This window comes from Pristis pectinata, chromosome 4, assembly GCF_009764475.1.
Source record: "Pristis pectinata isolate sPriPec2 chromosome 4, sPriPec2.1.pri, whole genome shotgun sequence".
Taxonomy (NCBI): domain Eukaryota; kingdom Metazoa; phylum Chordata; class Chondrichthyes; order Rhinopristiformes; family Pristidae; genus Pristis; species Pristis pectinata.
The window spans coordinates 6,435,937-6,452,365 of record NC_067408.1 but is presented as its reverse complement, the minus strand read 5'-3'; the positions used below and the strand labels follow the sequence as shown (position 1 = coordinate 6,452,365).

Here is a 16,429-nt window from a genome sequence, read left to right as displayed (position 1 = left end):
GTAAACTTCATTTTTCATAAAGTGCTTTACCAGATCAAGTACTGTAGTTTTTTTTTAAGTAAGATCAGCACGGTTATTTGGTAGAAAATCTTCAGAGTCTTTGCGTTTCTCGCAAACGTGGTTGAAGACTCTGTAAGGAAGAATACTGTTTGCTTTTTCCACACTGCGCAGTGCTTGGCTTTAGGGGAGGGGTGCTGGATCACCAGCCACATAGCAAAATCTCATTGGTAGACAGCGACACAAAGAGACTGGGCCAATAATAACAGCAAACTATCTTAAAGCAATGGTGCCTCTACAGAACATCAGAAGAATTGCGTTCTGCATTTTCTGTTGTGCAGCTTCAATTAACTTTCTTGCATTATTTTCTGAAATGTAATCTAATTACCATTTTTATTCAGTATTCATCGGTCAATGTTAACCTGGCTAATTCGGATTGTCGCTTGCCAAGTTTCTCTGAAAGCCATTATTTGTGTTTAATTTCGTAATGTCTTTGCCAGACTTTGGGTCCTACAATGAAAAAAAAAATGAACAAATGCATCTTTCTGAAACACCATTATAATTTGTCAAGGTTTAATGTTCGAGGGCAATACCACAAAAAGTTATTTGACTTTGTTAGTCGTACATTATAGAGTAAGTTATTTAATTTTTATTCACTGACTATATATATTTATATGTAGATAGATAAATATAATGTACATAATATGTATATACAGTATATATTATAGATAGATAGATAGATAGATAGATAGATAGATAGATAGACAGACAGACAGAGAGACGAGTAGTTAGATAGATAGATAGATAGATAGATAGATAGATAGATAGATAGATAGATAGATAGATAGATAGATAGATAGATAGATAGATAGATAGATAGATAGATAGATAGATAGATAGATAGATAGATAGATAGATAGATAGATAGATAGATAGATAGATAGATAGATAGATAGATAGATAGATAGATAGATAGATAGATAGATAGATAGATATGAACCAAAGAGGTCATCATAACATTAGCGGAGCACCCAGATATGGGCAAAACAAAAACAACAGATAACGAGACAATCCAAGCAACTTATATAGAAACACGGAAAATAGGAACAGGAATCTGTCATTTGGCTCTGTAGGGCTGCTCCAACATTCAACACATCCACTTCAGCACACTGTTCCCTCCTAGTATTCATAATCCTGGATGCATTCAGCAGTAATAATCGTGTCCATATCCAGCTTGGATATATTTTATGAATTGACCTCCACCGTTGTTTGCAATCAAGAATTCCACAGGTTCGCCACCGTCTGGGTGAATAAATTTCTCCTGATCTCAGTTTTATTTGGCATACTCTGTATCCTGGGTCTGTAAGCACCCAATGTCTGGTATTGTCATTTTTAATGTAAGCGCTTTAATTTCCTAATTAAATCAACATTAAATCGACGAGTTTTATAACGTTCGTTACCTGCATATGCTGCAATTTTTCCAAACTCTCTTTTGAATTATTTGTTAGTTGAGAACTCCACGGCTTCCTTAAAGGAACCCCACTCAAGGGAAGAATAAATATTCAGCGACTGTATGATATTCACATATGATCTAAGGTAATGTCCAAATATTGCACAATTTGGAAATAGAATCAATCTTGGCAGTTACATTTGCATTTCATAATTGCTTGCTGCTGCGTCCTCTCATCAGTAAAACTACCGAAATCTCTCAAAAGTATCCAAAAGTAAACAGGGGCAGGTAATTCTTTGCATGCTGCAGCCATGAGTACGCAATTACCAATGATTAGATTATAGGAGAATGAAATATCTTGTCAGGAAAAGAACCTCCCTCAATTTCCTTCAGTAGCAGATACGGATAATGTACTAATTGTAATATGATGCCTTAAAACCGTGTGGATGTTGATGATGATAGGACCTTGCGAAAGGACTGGGTCCCCACCCCACGTGCTGTTCGGGATGAGCAATAATAAAAAAAAACTTTATTTTTTAAACTTCATTTATATAGCACGAGCCCGCGCCGCCCAATTACACCCATGTTAACCTACTAACCCGTTAGTCTTTGGAATGTGGCAGGAAACGGAGCACCCGGAGGAAACCCACACAGTTACTGGGAGAACGTACAAACCCCTTACAGACAGCGGCAGGAGTGGACCCTCGATCGCCGGCTCTATCGTAGCATTACGCGAACCGCTACGCTACCTTGCCGACCAAACTTCAATTTGGTTCTCTGTAATCTTCTGTCAAATGAGCTGTGCTTTTCCTAACGTTGATCGATTACTTTAAACCTGAGACATCGCTCCATCTCATCAATGACCTGTTTGGATTCCTTTAGCAAATGAATATAATTCATTCGATCCCGGTGCTGGTTTCACGACAATACTATTTTGGGAAATAGAACGAATATGTTCTATTTCATTTCCACTGGACTCTGCAATGTATCAAGCTATTTGTTTTCACTGTTGCTCCACTGCTGTATCGTCAGTGTTTTCAGTGAAAATAAATCTAACAAATTGCTGTATTTTCAGTGTTTTGAGTGAAAATAAATGTAAAAGAATTACTGAACCTAGAAATCTGAAATAAAACCAAATGGTGGAAGCACTCAACATGTTAGGATGCATCTATTGACAGAAACATCTTAAAAGTTTCCAAAGACCGTTTGACAGACGAAGGGTCCAAGGATCTTCGGATTGAAACTTCACTCATTTTTCTCTCTCCGTGGACGTTGTCTGACCTGCTGAAATTATTCTGCATTTTCCTTTGTTCTTGTTCGGCTAATCGTCAGTGCCTTGTCTGATTCCTCAGGTTCACCATTCCCTACTCTGCTGGGGCTTTTTCTCCACGCTGTGGTAATTATAATGTGTCCCTCGTAGGTGGGGATTTGATACAGAACTCATTTATGCCTGCTTTCTGGTGGACTTCATGAGTTTTTCTGGCCTTCCTCGGTATGTACATCTACATCAGGAATGATTAAATTCTCTATGAGGCTATCTTGGTAAACCTTCATCCGAGAGAATCGCATCGATGCAATCTTTGTTATATATTTTCCCTTTCCTGCTTTGCTCTGAACTATTTGCAAAATTAATATGACTCTACAGTTGCCTGGTCGTGTTCTAGTATCGAACAACCTTCTGTAATTCCCGCATCACTCACAGGTATTTTAAATCCATGAAAACCCTGTCGTATTTATTTCATTCTTAACGACTAATTTCGTTTGCCAAGTAAGTCACTCTCCTGCGCTTACCTTGATGTTCATAGATAATTCCTGTTTATTAATTCAATTTCAACCATCTCCTTCAGCTTCCCTTCTGAGATAAACGTCCTTCTAATATATTCCACAAGAAAGCATAACACATTTTCAGAAGTCACTCAATTATTTCGAAATGCAAATGATTTGTTGGCCTTCCTTGCAAGTGGGTTTTAGTAAAGGTGCAAGAATAGCCTACTTCTGTTATTATTTGCGGTGTTTCTACAACAGCCCGAAGTAGAATCACGAAATAGTGTCTCTGTGATTCTGGTTCATTCATATATGGCGTCTGAAATTTCCCTGCAGCTTAGCTAATATGGAATTCTTTACAGATATCAATAGGATTGATTTTGCGTAAATCTGCTGTGACACTGGCAAACACAGTCAACATGTTCGAGATTAGATGTACTTACTTATCCAATCTCTCGGCTCTGCTGCAAGACCAGACTTTATTGACCATTTCCAATTACCCCTGAGAAGATGATGGTATACTACTTTCTTAAATTGCTACAGACATTCTGGTGAAGGTACTTCAAGTTTTTGTTGGGCAGTGAGTCCAAGGATTGAAACTCAGTGGCAATGAAGGACCTGCGATGCATTTCCAAGTCAGGGTGGGTCAGCAGACTGGAGAGGAATATGTATGTTATATTGTTCTTAGGTACCGGCTGCCCTTGTCTTTCTTGGTTGTGGTCGCAGGTTTCGGAGTTGTTGGAATAGCATGCCCAAGAAGCTGCAGGTGCACATTGAAGACATTATGCGCCAGTAATCAAGATATTGTAATTGGTAATTGGTTTATTATTGTCACATGTACCGAGGTACAGTGAAAAACTTTGTATTGCATGCCGTCCATACAAATAATCTTATCAAATCAGTACATTGAGGTAGTGCAGGGACGGGCAATATCAGAATACAGAAAAAAGTGTTACAGAGAAAGTGCACTGCGGGGAACAGTAGGCGCAAGGCCACGGCGAAGTAGACTATGAAGTCAAGATTCCATCTTATCGTACGCGAGGTCCGTTCAGTAACATTATAGCAGTTATCTCTGCATTGTTCCCAACGTCACGCGCTAGTGAGGGTAGAAGTAGGAGGGTAGTGACGATGAATGTATGGCTGATGAGCTGGTGGATCCGAGGAGGATTCTCGCTTTTGGAACATTTGGATTTATTTTGTGGCTGAGGTGATGTGTAGTAGAGGGACGGGTTGCACCGGAACTGGACGGGGGAATCAATATGCTGCTTGGAAATTTGCAAGAACTACTCGGGATGGTTTAAACTGGTCTGCCAGGAGGGTGCAACCCAAAGCAATAGTGTGGCAGATGAACATTCTGAGGCAAATATAGTAGTTAAAGCAAGCAAGTTCAGTAGGCAGGACAGGCAGGGGCAGGACAGGATACGATGAATGTCTGACAGTGTGATCTGCATTTATTTTAATACATGAAGCCTGATAGGTAAGGCAGGTGGCCTCAGGGATGGATGGATGAATAGGACTGAGATATAGCTATTGCAGAAACATGGCTGAGGAATGGGGAGGATTGACAGCTCAGTGTTCCAGGATGCAGATGCTACAGGTCGTGAGAGAGGAGGGGTGGCGGGTAGAGGTTTTGATTAGTGGAACCATTACGGCAGTACATTAAGATAATGTCCCTGGGGAGTTGTCCAATGAGGCAATATGGGTGGAACTCAGAAATAAGAAGGGGATGATCACTTTGATGTGATTTTACCATCGGCCCCCTAACAGTAAACGAGAAGTAAAGGAGCAAATATGTAGGGCTATCACAGATAGCTGTAAGAATAATAGAATTGCGATAGTAGTTGGTTTTTAACTTACCTAATATTGACTGGGACTGCCTTAGCGCTAAGGGCTTGGATGGGGCAAAATTTGTTAAGTGTGTTCTGGGAAGTTTTCTCATGCAATATATAAATGGTACTATTAGGGAGGAGGCAATACTCGACCTCCTATTGGAAAATGAGGCAGGGCAACCGACTGAAGAGTCAATGGGTCAACAATTTGGGACCAGTGATTATAATTCTATTAGTTTTAAAATTCCTATGGTAAAATATAAATCTGCTCCACAAATTAAATTCCTAAATTGGAGCAATGATAACTTTAATGGTATTAGACAGGAAATTGCAAAGATTGATTGGGAGAGGCTGCGTGCAGAAATAAGGTAGTCTGACGCACGGGGCTGTTTCGTGTAAGATAGGGTTGATATGTTCCTGTTAGAGTGAAGGGCAAGTTTGGCATGATTACAGAACACAGGTTGATGAGGGATATTGAGGCTCTGGTCAGGGAAAAGGTGACATATATATCAGGTAAAGGTATATCGGATCAATCAAATCCCTTGAACGGTGCAACGGATGCAGGGGTACACACGAGAAAATCGGGAGGAAAAAAGAGGATATGCGATAGCTTTGGCAGATTAGGTAAAGGAGAATCCTAAGAGATTCTTTAAGCATACTAAGAGCAAAATGGTAACTTCAGAGAGAATAGGTCCCCTTAAGGATCAATATGGTCATCTGTGTTGCATCCACAGGAGGTGGCCGAGGCCTTAAATGAATATTTCTCGTCTGCATTTACCATGGAGAAGGTCATGGTAGCTACGAAATTCAGGGAAGAGAACAGTAAAGTCTTGATGCATATTCACATTACAACAGAGGAGGTGCTGGCTGTCCGAAAGCTCATAAATGCGGGAAAATCCTTTCAGCCAAACCAGTTACATCCTGGGACATTGTGTGGAACCGGGTAAGAAATTGCTGGGGCGGCCCCAGCAGAGACATATGTTTCTTCCTTCTCCACAGGTGATGTACCGGAAGACTGGATGGTGGCAACTGTTGGCCTTTATTAAAGAAAGGCTGCAAGGCCAAGCCAAGGAACTAAAGGCTGGAGAGCCTAACATCAGTGGTGGGAAAGTGAGAGCAGGGGATTCTAAGAGACAGGATCTATCTATATTTGTAAAAGCAAGGACTGATAAAGGATAGTTAGCATTGTGTGTGGAAAATCGTGTCTTATAAATTTGATTTTATTTGAAGAGTGACTGAGAGGATTGATGATGGCAGGGCGATATCTACATGGACTTTTGAAAGACCATTCACAAGGTCCCTCATTGAAAGATGTTCCAGAATGTCAGAACACATGGGATAAAGTGTGAGTTGGCCAATTGGATGGAAAATTGACTTGTTGGTACAAATCAGAGGGTGGTAGTGAAGAGCTGTTTATAAAATTGGAGTCCTGGTACCAGTGGTGTGCCTCAAGGATCGGTGCCGTTGTTTGTACATTAATAGTATGGATGACAATGTGGTTTGCATGCTTAGTAAGTTTGAAGATGACACCAAAATTTGTGATATAGTGGACAGTGAAGAAGGTCGTCTGCAACTATAGCAGGATCTAGATCAATCAGGAAAGTGGGTCAAGGAATGGCAGATGGAATTTAACTTATACAAGTACGAAGTGTTGCATTTGGAGGATTTACACCATGGTAGGAATTACACAGTACATGGCATGGCGCTGGAGAGTGTTGCAGAACAGAGACACCAAGGGGTGTGAGTACATAGCTCCCTGAATGTGGCGACATAGGAAGACTGAGTGGTGAAGAAGGCATTTGGCGCACGTGTCTTCATCAGTCAGGGTATTGAGTACGAGAGTTAGGACGTCATGCTTCAGCTGCGCAAGACGACGGTAAGACTTAACTTGGAATATTCTGTGCAGCTCTGATGGCCATACTATAGGAAAGATGTGCCAAGAAATTCATAACGATGTTACTGGGACCGGAAGGCTTGAATTATAAGTAGAGACGGGATACGTTGGGACTATTTCCCTGGAGGCTGTAGAGTGACCGATAGAGCTGTAAGCAATCGTGAGGGTCATGGATGAGGTGAAAGGTCAGGTTTTTTTTTCGCAATGTAGGAGAGTATAAGACTAGAGGGCATAAGGATGTAACGGGGAAAAAGATGTAACGGGGACCTAAGGGTAAGTCTTTCACAGAGGACAGTGGGTATATGGTACGAGCTGCCAGATCAAGTTGTAGACGTGGGTATAATTACAACATTTAGAAGACATTTACATAGGTGTATGGATAGAAAATGTTGAAAGGGACATGGTCCAAACGCAGGCAAAAGGGACTAGCCGAGGTAGATAACTGACAGCATGCATGAGGTGAGCTGTTTCTGTGCTGTATAACTCTGAGAGTCCGTGACTCTATGGCAGTGTTTGTACTATACTCTCCTGAGGTCAGCTATTCTCAATGAAAGATGCAAAATTCTTACATGTCCTGAACTGGTACATGCAGAGATAATTCTTACATTGGTTGCGTTGTCTAGAACTATGGGTCACAGCATGAAAATCAGGGATTGGCTCTTCATCATTTAGCTGGGAATTACGTTCTATATATGACTAGACTAATCTATGGCAGCGAGGATGTTACCGATGGTTGTCGAGTCCAGAAAGCCTCGAGTCAGTTTGGTCCTAGCCAGCACGTTGTGAATCTTGAAGGGCCAATTTCTGAGTCAAATTCTTATATTCTGTTGTAACTGCCATCTCTTGCAACATGGTCCAAAGATTCTATCATATTCACTGTCTTATAAGTTGACGACTTTCATCTGCACTTCTCTACTCATTACTCATCGTTAATGAATTCATGACGTTATGTAAGGGGGGATTTCATTCAGCTAAATGATTGCAAAACATCAACAACGTTTATAATCATTTCTGACAGTAAAATAATTAGAAAGAAGAAAGTAGACATATAACAATTTATTTGTGGAAATTGTATGGAGGTAGTCAAGCACGTGTTGGCTTATCTATCTGTTGGAAATATATGAACATATGCCAATATTGTCGTGAATGTATAGAATAGCTCAAGACTTGAAAGACGTTAAGAACAACATGTTGTACGTAACCTTTGTTTTAAATGAGTTTGTCTGCACGCAATCTGTAGGTGCTGACATTTATAACACACGTTTATGCAACGTAAATAAATCTAAACAGTTGTGCAATTAATGCACACTGTCTAATGGTTCTATAAACTATCGTAGAAATAGACCTGCAAATCTTAAATGAAGCGGCCTTTGCATATGAACTGTATTTGACACTAAACTCATATAAATATTATGTTTTATCATATTGACTTTGTTTAACGACAATACAAACCATATATATCCGTTGTTTCAAACCCTCCCGTAACATTTCATGGCATAAATACCTGGCATTATCCTCTGCTACCTCAAGGTAAGGGAAATATAGGCATATGACGATAATCTTTGCAACTCCAAAAATATTCATTCTATTCAGCTTCACTATAACCATAATGCTCTGACGAGTGACACTTGATCTTATCACTTAACTTGCAGCCTAAAGTAATGTTCTCTTTGCTTGTCAAGCATACTTTGCTTTCAAGTTCGTCCGAAGCTTAGTTTGCGATATATTGTTCTTAAACGTAAGTAGCTTGAAGTTACTTTAAAGAGAACAAAATGCAAACTTATTGCTGATTGCTACAGTATTCTATATACTATTCGTTATGGAATTTTGTTTCCATCAATGATATTCTCTATCTTGTTGACACCATTTCAGCTCAAATTTTAATTCATTCAGGATACCACTCTGCTGCAGAAATTGCAGTCATATCTGTGCATACAACAAATGCCACCTCCGATATTTTAGGTTTCAAACATTCTTTACGTTAAATTTACCTAAAGGTGCCCCAGAATAAATTAGTTTGATTATACTGTCACGATGACCAGAAAGTATGTTTATCATTGTGTAACTGTGTTTTCTGTTCGTTCCTCTTACATAATCCGATTAAACCAGGGCAATAATTATTTATATATTCCAAATTAGGACTTCAATTTAGCAATACAATTTGTCTCCCCACTGTGGACTTCGAAGTAACATAATATAATGGGATGGGATTATTTTAATGCAATTCTTGTAAGTGTGCATAAAATATGCCTAATTATGAAAACTTTAACCTATTCTTTTCGGCATCCACTGTTATATACTATTAGCTGTGTGTTGAAACGCAATTTCTGTTGTAATATCAAGGATTACTGAAAGATTTCTTTCCTGAAACGAGGCCCAACCAGTCCGCTCTATTACGACGCGAAATTCAAGGAATTGCAACTTCTCTTCTGACTCGGCATATTGGAATCATATGGATTCATGATGAATTCAGACTTCTGATAATCAGTCAGTGCACTCCAGTCTTCTACTTCACATTTGTATCATTCAATTCCCCCTCCCCCACCATCCCACTCCCCTCCACCCCAACCTCCGGTCTCGTCTTCAGCAGCTATCAGAATTTATTCAACTTATCGCGTTTTCCAGCCAGCACCGCCCTGACGTGTCAGTTAATCGCTTCTGATCTACATATTGTTATCTGCCCCCTCGTTTGCTCTCCCACTCCTTGCTCTTCAACTTGTCCAATTTCCGATGAGAGCGACCGACCTGTAACGTTATAGATGCTCCTCTCTCCACAAATGCCACCTAATTTGATGCGTATTTCCATGTTTCTCTTTTGATTTTAAAATTCCAATCGTTATCCGCATCAGCGGTCCAAGACCATGGATGCATTAGATCTACGTTAATTAGAAAATCTTGAATACTTAGGAAGATGAATGAGCTTGTAATTTATATTTTATAGTTTGGCACAGTTGATAATATATAAAGGCTTTAAATATTCAGTCTTTAGAATTGGAAATATTATATATTACGAAGAAACACAACAGGTTATGAATTACTCTGAAGTGGCAAATTGGATCAGACCATCACCAGATTGAGCTGTAACACTCAGATCAATAAGACATTGCGGTTATCTCAGTTTGGAAGCATCTTGGCTGAGATCAATCGCCAATTACTTGCTATGTGTTTTAACCAATCAATGGCGACCAAATACAAATCAAAGGCAAATTGCAATAATTCAATTTCATGATGAAATAAAGAAGTTCAACTGAATGCCATTCTCTTACATCTGCTTTTCTATCCTCGGCCAAGTGCTTTGCTACGCTTGATAGTTTAGAATTATGCAATTTACCTATCTCTTTGTCATCCCGGTTAAAAAACAACCGGATTACTTACCAAATGACCAATCAGAATGTTTACCGCATTCCGAGTTGAATGAAACAAATAGATCCGCTTTAATTTCTAGATTTAATTAACAGTCCTGAGATTTCTACTCGTATTCTATTGAAATTCCGTGGAACTCTCGAAACTGGCTAGACCCGTTCACACTGGTCCCCACCAAGAAGTTTGCATGTGGTTATGGCAAATAACAAAGAAGAAAGTAATATCCTTAACCTTTATTACATGTTGGATGGAATCTTGCTACATCTACACCAAGATTTTGAACAAGTGCATTTGGTTTTAGTCTCCTTACTTTGAATAAATACTTTCATGCGGAGCAGTAAAAGATCACTAAATTGATTCCTATGATGATATGGTTGCCTTATGGAGAACATTTGGATAATTTTGGTCTATGTTCTCTAGCTGTTAGAAGAATGAGGTAATTTCATTGAAATATATGATATTTTGATGGTGTTATATGCTGTATTTTTGAGGATGTTTTCCAGTTGGACTTTTGTACGAGAAAACAGTGTCACCTAGGGGGATGATGGGACATTTCCCTCAGAGTGCTGGAAGTCTTGGGCATTCTATACACAAAGAGATGGGATTGCAAAGGAATTTTACAGCAGGCTGAAATAAGTAAAGATTTAGTCTACAGGGGAATTAAGCGTTAGATGGGGAGGATGCACTGTAAAATTCCTTCCAACGATCAGATTAGCCATGATATTGAAAGACGGAGTAGTCTCCAGGGGACATTTGGCTGATTGTGGTTTCTATTTTATATTCGTAAATTTACAGATTACTAGTTCAGTTACATATCTACCACATCAATGTCCTCTCTCAAAGTAGAAATTTTTAAAGTTTTAACCATAGAGCACTCACCTCATGAAATTGAGTGGTTACATTGCTTGAACTTTTTGAGGACTTCTCATTGACACAAAAACCAGTCTTTATGTTAATCATGGGTGCGGCTGTACCGTCCAATTTTAGAAACATGAAGTCATTCATAGCTGTATCTGCATGCACGTCATAGGAAAACTCTTGTGGTGGGTCTTCGTTTTTATATCCCACTTTATAATTGGGTGGCATTTGAAGATTCACACTTGCCTTTTGACTTCCATGTAGAGAATCCCTTTTGGAATAGTATGATGGGCTCCAGCAACAATTACTGATTTCCGTTCCATCTCTCTGCACCTTAACGCCGAGAATTACAATAGCCAACAGTAAAATGAATGAGGTTGTGCCAAATGAAATAATTAAATATAATTTTACATCTGATTTCCACGGCCCAGAAGTCGACACTTTGGAAATCTTAGATGCATTTTCTGTCATGGTATCCTGCACTGATACTTTGATGGTGGCTGTAGATGAAAGTGATGGTGTGCCTTTGTCCCTGACCAAAATTGTGACGACTTGCCTGAGCGAATCTCTAAGTACGAATCGGCGAATTGTCCAAATTTCTCCTGTTTCAGGAGCTATAGTAAACAAACTGCTGTCAGTGGGCTGGAGAAGTTGGTAGACAATTTGGGCGTTTAGTCCAGAATCTGCGTCTGTGGCTATCACCTTTGCGAGCAAGTAACCCGAATCTGCAGATTTGGGTATTGTCTCCTCCACTGTGGAACCTTTATTTGGTAAAGGTGACAGGATTACAGGGGCATTGTCGTTCTGATCTGTGACGATTATATTCACGGTTACATTACTACTGAGTGGTGGGAACCCAGCATCTTTTACATGAACATGGACCTGAAACTTTTTGATTTGTTCATAATCAAGTGACTGTTGCGCATGTATCTCACCAGTGGATGAATTGATAGAGATGACATTTAATATAGGCAATCCATTAACAAGGTCATCCAAAATAGAGAAACTCAATTGTGCGTTATGACTATAATCCGGGTCAAATGCTGATACCGAACCAATCGAAGCACCCTTAACATTATTTTCCTCCACATATATGGTAAACTCGGCTTGCGTAAAGCGAGGCGCGTTGTCATTTATATCAGAGATCTGAACTTGAATAGTTTTGCTGGTGTGGAGTCGAGGGAAGCCTGCGTCTGTGCATATAATTGTAACGTTGAAGTCAGTGTTTTTCTCTCTATCTATGTCACTGGTAGTGGACACTGTGAAATAGTTATTAAAAGACCTATCAAGTTTAAAGGGGATGTTATCTGCAATGTGACACGAAACGTCTCCATTGTGATCAGTGTCTGCATCCGTAACTTTTAAAAGAATTACTGCAGTCTCTAGCGGAGCGTGTTCTCGAATTGGCGTGAAGGTGGAGGTAATTGTTATTTCAGGAGAGTTATCATTTACATCGGTAACTTTGATAATGACTTTACAGTACGCAGGCACAGCAAAAGGTCCGCCGTCCGTAGCTTTAATAGAAATATCATAATCTTGTGTTTCTTCAAAATCCAGACTACCAATTACTCGCATTTCTCCACTTTCAGAGTCCACGGTGAATAGTTCCCTTACGCTCTCGGGAGTATTGTCGCTGAAATAATATTTCACATCGCCATTTAGACCTTCGTCCACATCAACAGCCTTAACTTTCAGCATCAAAACACCCATTGGCGCATCTTCTGCAATGGTGATATGATAAACGTTCTGTTCGAAAACTGGCGTATTGTCATTCACATCAAACACCGTGATGACAATATGTGTAGTTCCGGTTCTCTGAGGGTTTCCTCCATCAATAGCCATCAGCGTTAGCCTGTGAATGGATTGCTGCTCTCGGTCGAGTGGTCGCTCAAGCACAAGATCGGGCATACTGATTTGCTCCATAGCCATTTCCCCGTCCAAAATGAAATGTTCATTTTGGCTGAGCTGATAGGCGCGGACACTGTTGCTGCCGGCGTCCGGATCATGCGCATTCTGCAGCCTGAAGCGGGATCCGGGAGACGTCATTTCTGAAATATTCAAGCGGAATTCTTCTCGATCGAAAACGGGCGAATTGTCATTTATATCAGAAATCTCAATGTTAACTCCATAGAGTTTCAGCGGATTCTCCACCACCGCCTCCAGCTTCATTAAACATTCGAGGGTCTGTTCGCAAAGCTGCTCCCTGTCTATTTTCTCATTTATGACCAATATTCCTGTTTTCATATTCACATCCAGATATTTTGCTTTATGTTGAGAGACAATCCGAAAATTGCGAGCCGAAAGCTCTGCAACATTTAACCTCAAATCTCGGGCAACATTTCCAACAAAGGCGCCACGCTCCAGTTCTTCCGAAATGGAGTACCGAAGATGCCCGCTAACTGATACTGACATGCACACAAGTATTCCGCAAAATGCTCGCAATTTGTACAATTGGTAATTCATTACATCGATCATTTCTGGGTTGGAATAATCAAAAAGCAATCGACTAGGACGGTATTTTTGACAATTTTTTCACCACAGTTTATGAAAGGCACGTTTGTTCATTACCTTGGTTTTGGAAATAACCCGCTCAGCGTCCAATTGCTTTTCTTTTGTTATTGCCAAGTCTCAATACAAAAAAGAAAGTTCACAAAATTCCTCAATTGTTCTCCAAGACGTACATCGTAGACGCAGTAATGAATTCAATATGTTTTCCAGTGCTGAACTGTCTTTTGTTTAATGGGAGTGGTGTTGGATCTCTTGTCACATTTCACCACCTTATTGGTAGACAGCGACACAAAGAGACTCAACCAATAATAACACTAGACGCTCTTAAAGCTTGCATGTCCACACTGGACCGAATTATATGGCGAATGATTTAACGTTGTGCAACCTAAAATAATGTGTCCTCTTTTTGATGTGTTGTTCATTTTACGTTTGAACTAAGCTTCATAAGCATTAAACTTATCATCTTAAAATGTCAGGCAAAACAGTCCAGATTAAACATATCCATTATTTTGTGGTTAAATGTAAACCAAGTAAATCTGGCATCCACTTATTTTGAATATTTTAGATCTGCGCTTTCCTCCTTCCCCAGCACCTGCCTATCACTATCTCTTACCTGCATCTACCTATCACCACCCTGTGCCAACCCTACTTCCCCTCTTTTGTTCACCTATCACTGCTCTGCTTTTCCTTCCAATATATTGAGCTTCCCCTTTTCCTATCTTCAGTGCTGAAAGAGGGTCCCGACCTGAAACGTTGACCACCTGATTTTCTCCACGGATGTTGCCTGGCCTGCTGAGTACCTCCAGCATCACCTTGCTTTTCATCTAGATTCCAGCATCTGCAGTCCTTTGTTTCTCTAATTTCTGTATTTTGGAAATATTTCAACTTTACCAGCAGATGGCCAATCATCTACATGAGCAAGCTCTTTGTTTGTGATCAATATCAAATAGAATGCATTGGTTTTATTCCACGAACTGATGGTATCTAAAAGTATGTGGAGGTTTTCAATTGATAGGTGCTTCATTATTTAACTCTCTCTCTTAGTCATAAGTAACTGACTATGATAACTGAACCAGAAGAGGTTGCACAGTCCCTATTGTGGTACTATTAGAATTAATCTCCTATCGTAGGTAAGAATAAAGCAACAGCATTTAATAATTTGATATTATTATCTTTGCAATGCTCACAATATCAAGTTGCAATGTTCAAGGATTCAGCTGCCAGTCGAGATGAGGATGTCACCACCATTACGGACTTTGTGAGCAAGTGTGTTGAGGACTGTGCACTAATAAGGAAAATCAGGATCTTCCCAAACCGGAAGCCATGGGTGAACCGGGACATCCACTCCCTACCGAAGTCTAAGACTGCATCATTCAAATAAGGCGACCCTGGCCTCTCCAAGAAATCGAAATACGACCTGCGTAAAGCTCCCAGAGATGTCAACACACAAAACAGGTCCAAAATCAAGTCCCATACCAGCTATCAGTTGTGGCAGGGCTAACATGCTATAACGAGTGACAAACCGAAGTCGGGCAGTATCGCCGAAAACAGTGCATCACTTCCCGACAGGCGTAATGAATAATGCACGTTTTGAACAGAAAGGGATTGGTACAGTATGTCACTACCCACCCTAACAGGCTGCAATGCACCTGAACCCATAGTCAATACTGAGTATGTAAGATCAGTCCTCTGGTGAGTGAACGTGTGGAAAGCATCTGACCTAGATGGTGGCCCTGGCAGTGTCCTTAGATCCTGTGCAGATCACCTGGTGTGGGGTATTTGCAGACATTTAACCTCTCTCTGCTTCAATCTGAGGTTCCCACATGCTTTGAAAAGACTACTACCATCCCTGTACCTAAGGAAACAAGGTAATATGCCTGAATTACTACCACCGGAGGCACTGATATCTACCATAATGAAGTGCTTCGAGACGCTGGTCATGGCACGCGTCCCAGAAAACATCCACCCATTGAAATTCGCCTACCACTGAAACAGGTCTACGTGGACGTCATCTCTCTGGCCCTACACTCATCTCAGAAGCATCTGCACGGCAAAGACATCTACATTAGTTTATTGCCTACGGCTCCACCTTCAATACTGTAATTCCAAGCAAACTCATCACGAAACTTCGAGATCTGGGACTCAACACCTACTTTTGCAACCAGATCCTTGACTTCCTGAACAACAGACCACAATCAGTAAGGATAGGCAGCAACAACTCCGCCATGATAATTCTGAACTCTCGTGCCCCACAAGACTGTGTCCTCAGCTCCCTGCTCTACCCCTATACACCCGTGACTGCGTGGTCAGATTCTGCTCTAACTCCATATACAAGTTTGCAGATGATACCACCGTAGTGGGCCATGTTTCAAATAACAATGAGTTGGAGTACAGGAAGGATATTGAGAGCTGAGTGACATGATGCCATGACAACATTATTTCCCTCAATGTCAGCAAAATAAAAGACATAGTCATCGACTTCAGGAAAGCGGGTGGTGCACCTGTCTACAGCTGAGGTCGAGATGATTGAAAGCCTCAAGTTACTTGGAGTGAACTTCACCAATAGCATGTCCTGGTCCAACCATACAGACGCCACGACCAAGAAAGCTCGCCAGCGCCGCTACCTCAGGAAGCTGAAGAAATTTGGCATGTACCCTTCGACATTCTTAATTTTTTCGATGCACCATAGAAAGCATCCGATCTGGATGCATCATGGTTTGGTTTTGCAACTGCTCTATCCTCGACCGCAAGAAACTGCAGAGCGTT

At 40.5% G+C, this 16,429-nt stretch overlaps 1 protein-coding gene across 1 annotated transcript; it reads right to left on the bottom strand.

Moving 5' to 3' along the window:
- Nucleotides 1–423: 423 nt before the first annotated feature.
- LOC127569158 (protocadherin-10-like) lies at nt 424–13,618 on the bottom strand. The gene is made up of 2 exons (XM_052013546.1): nt 11,177–13,618; nt 424–507 (listed from the first exon to the last, which is right to left on the bottom strand). The coding sequence occupies exons 1-2, from the start codon at nt 13,616–13,618 to the stop codon at nt 424–426; spliced, it is 2,526 nt and encodes an 841-aa protein (XP_051869506.1).
- Between the last annotated feature and the right edge of the window lie 2,811 nt (nt 13,619–16,429).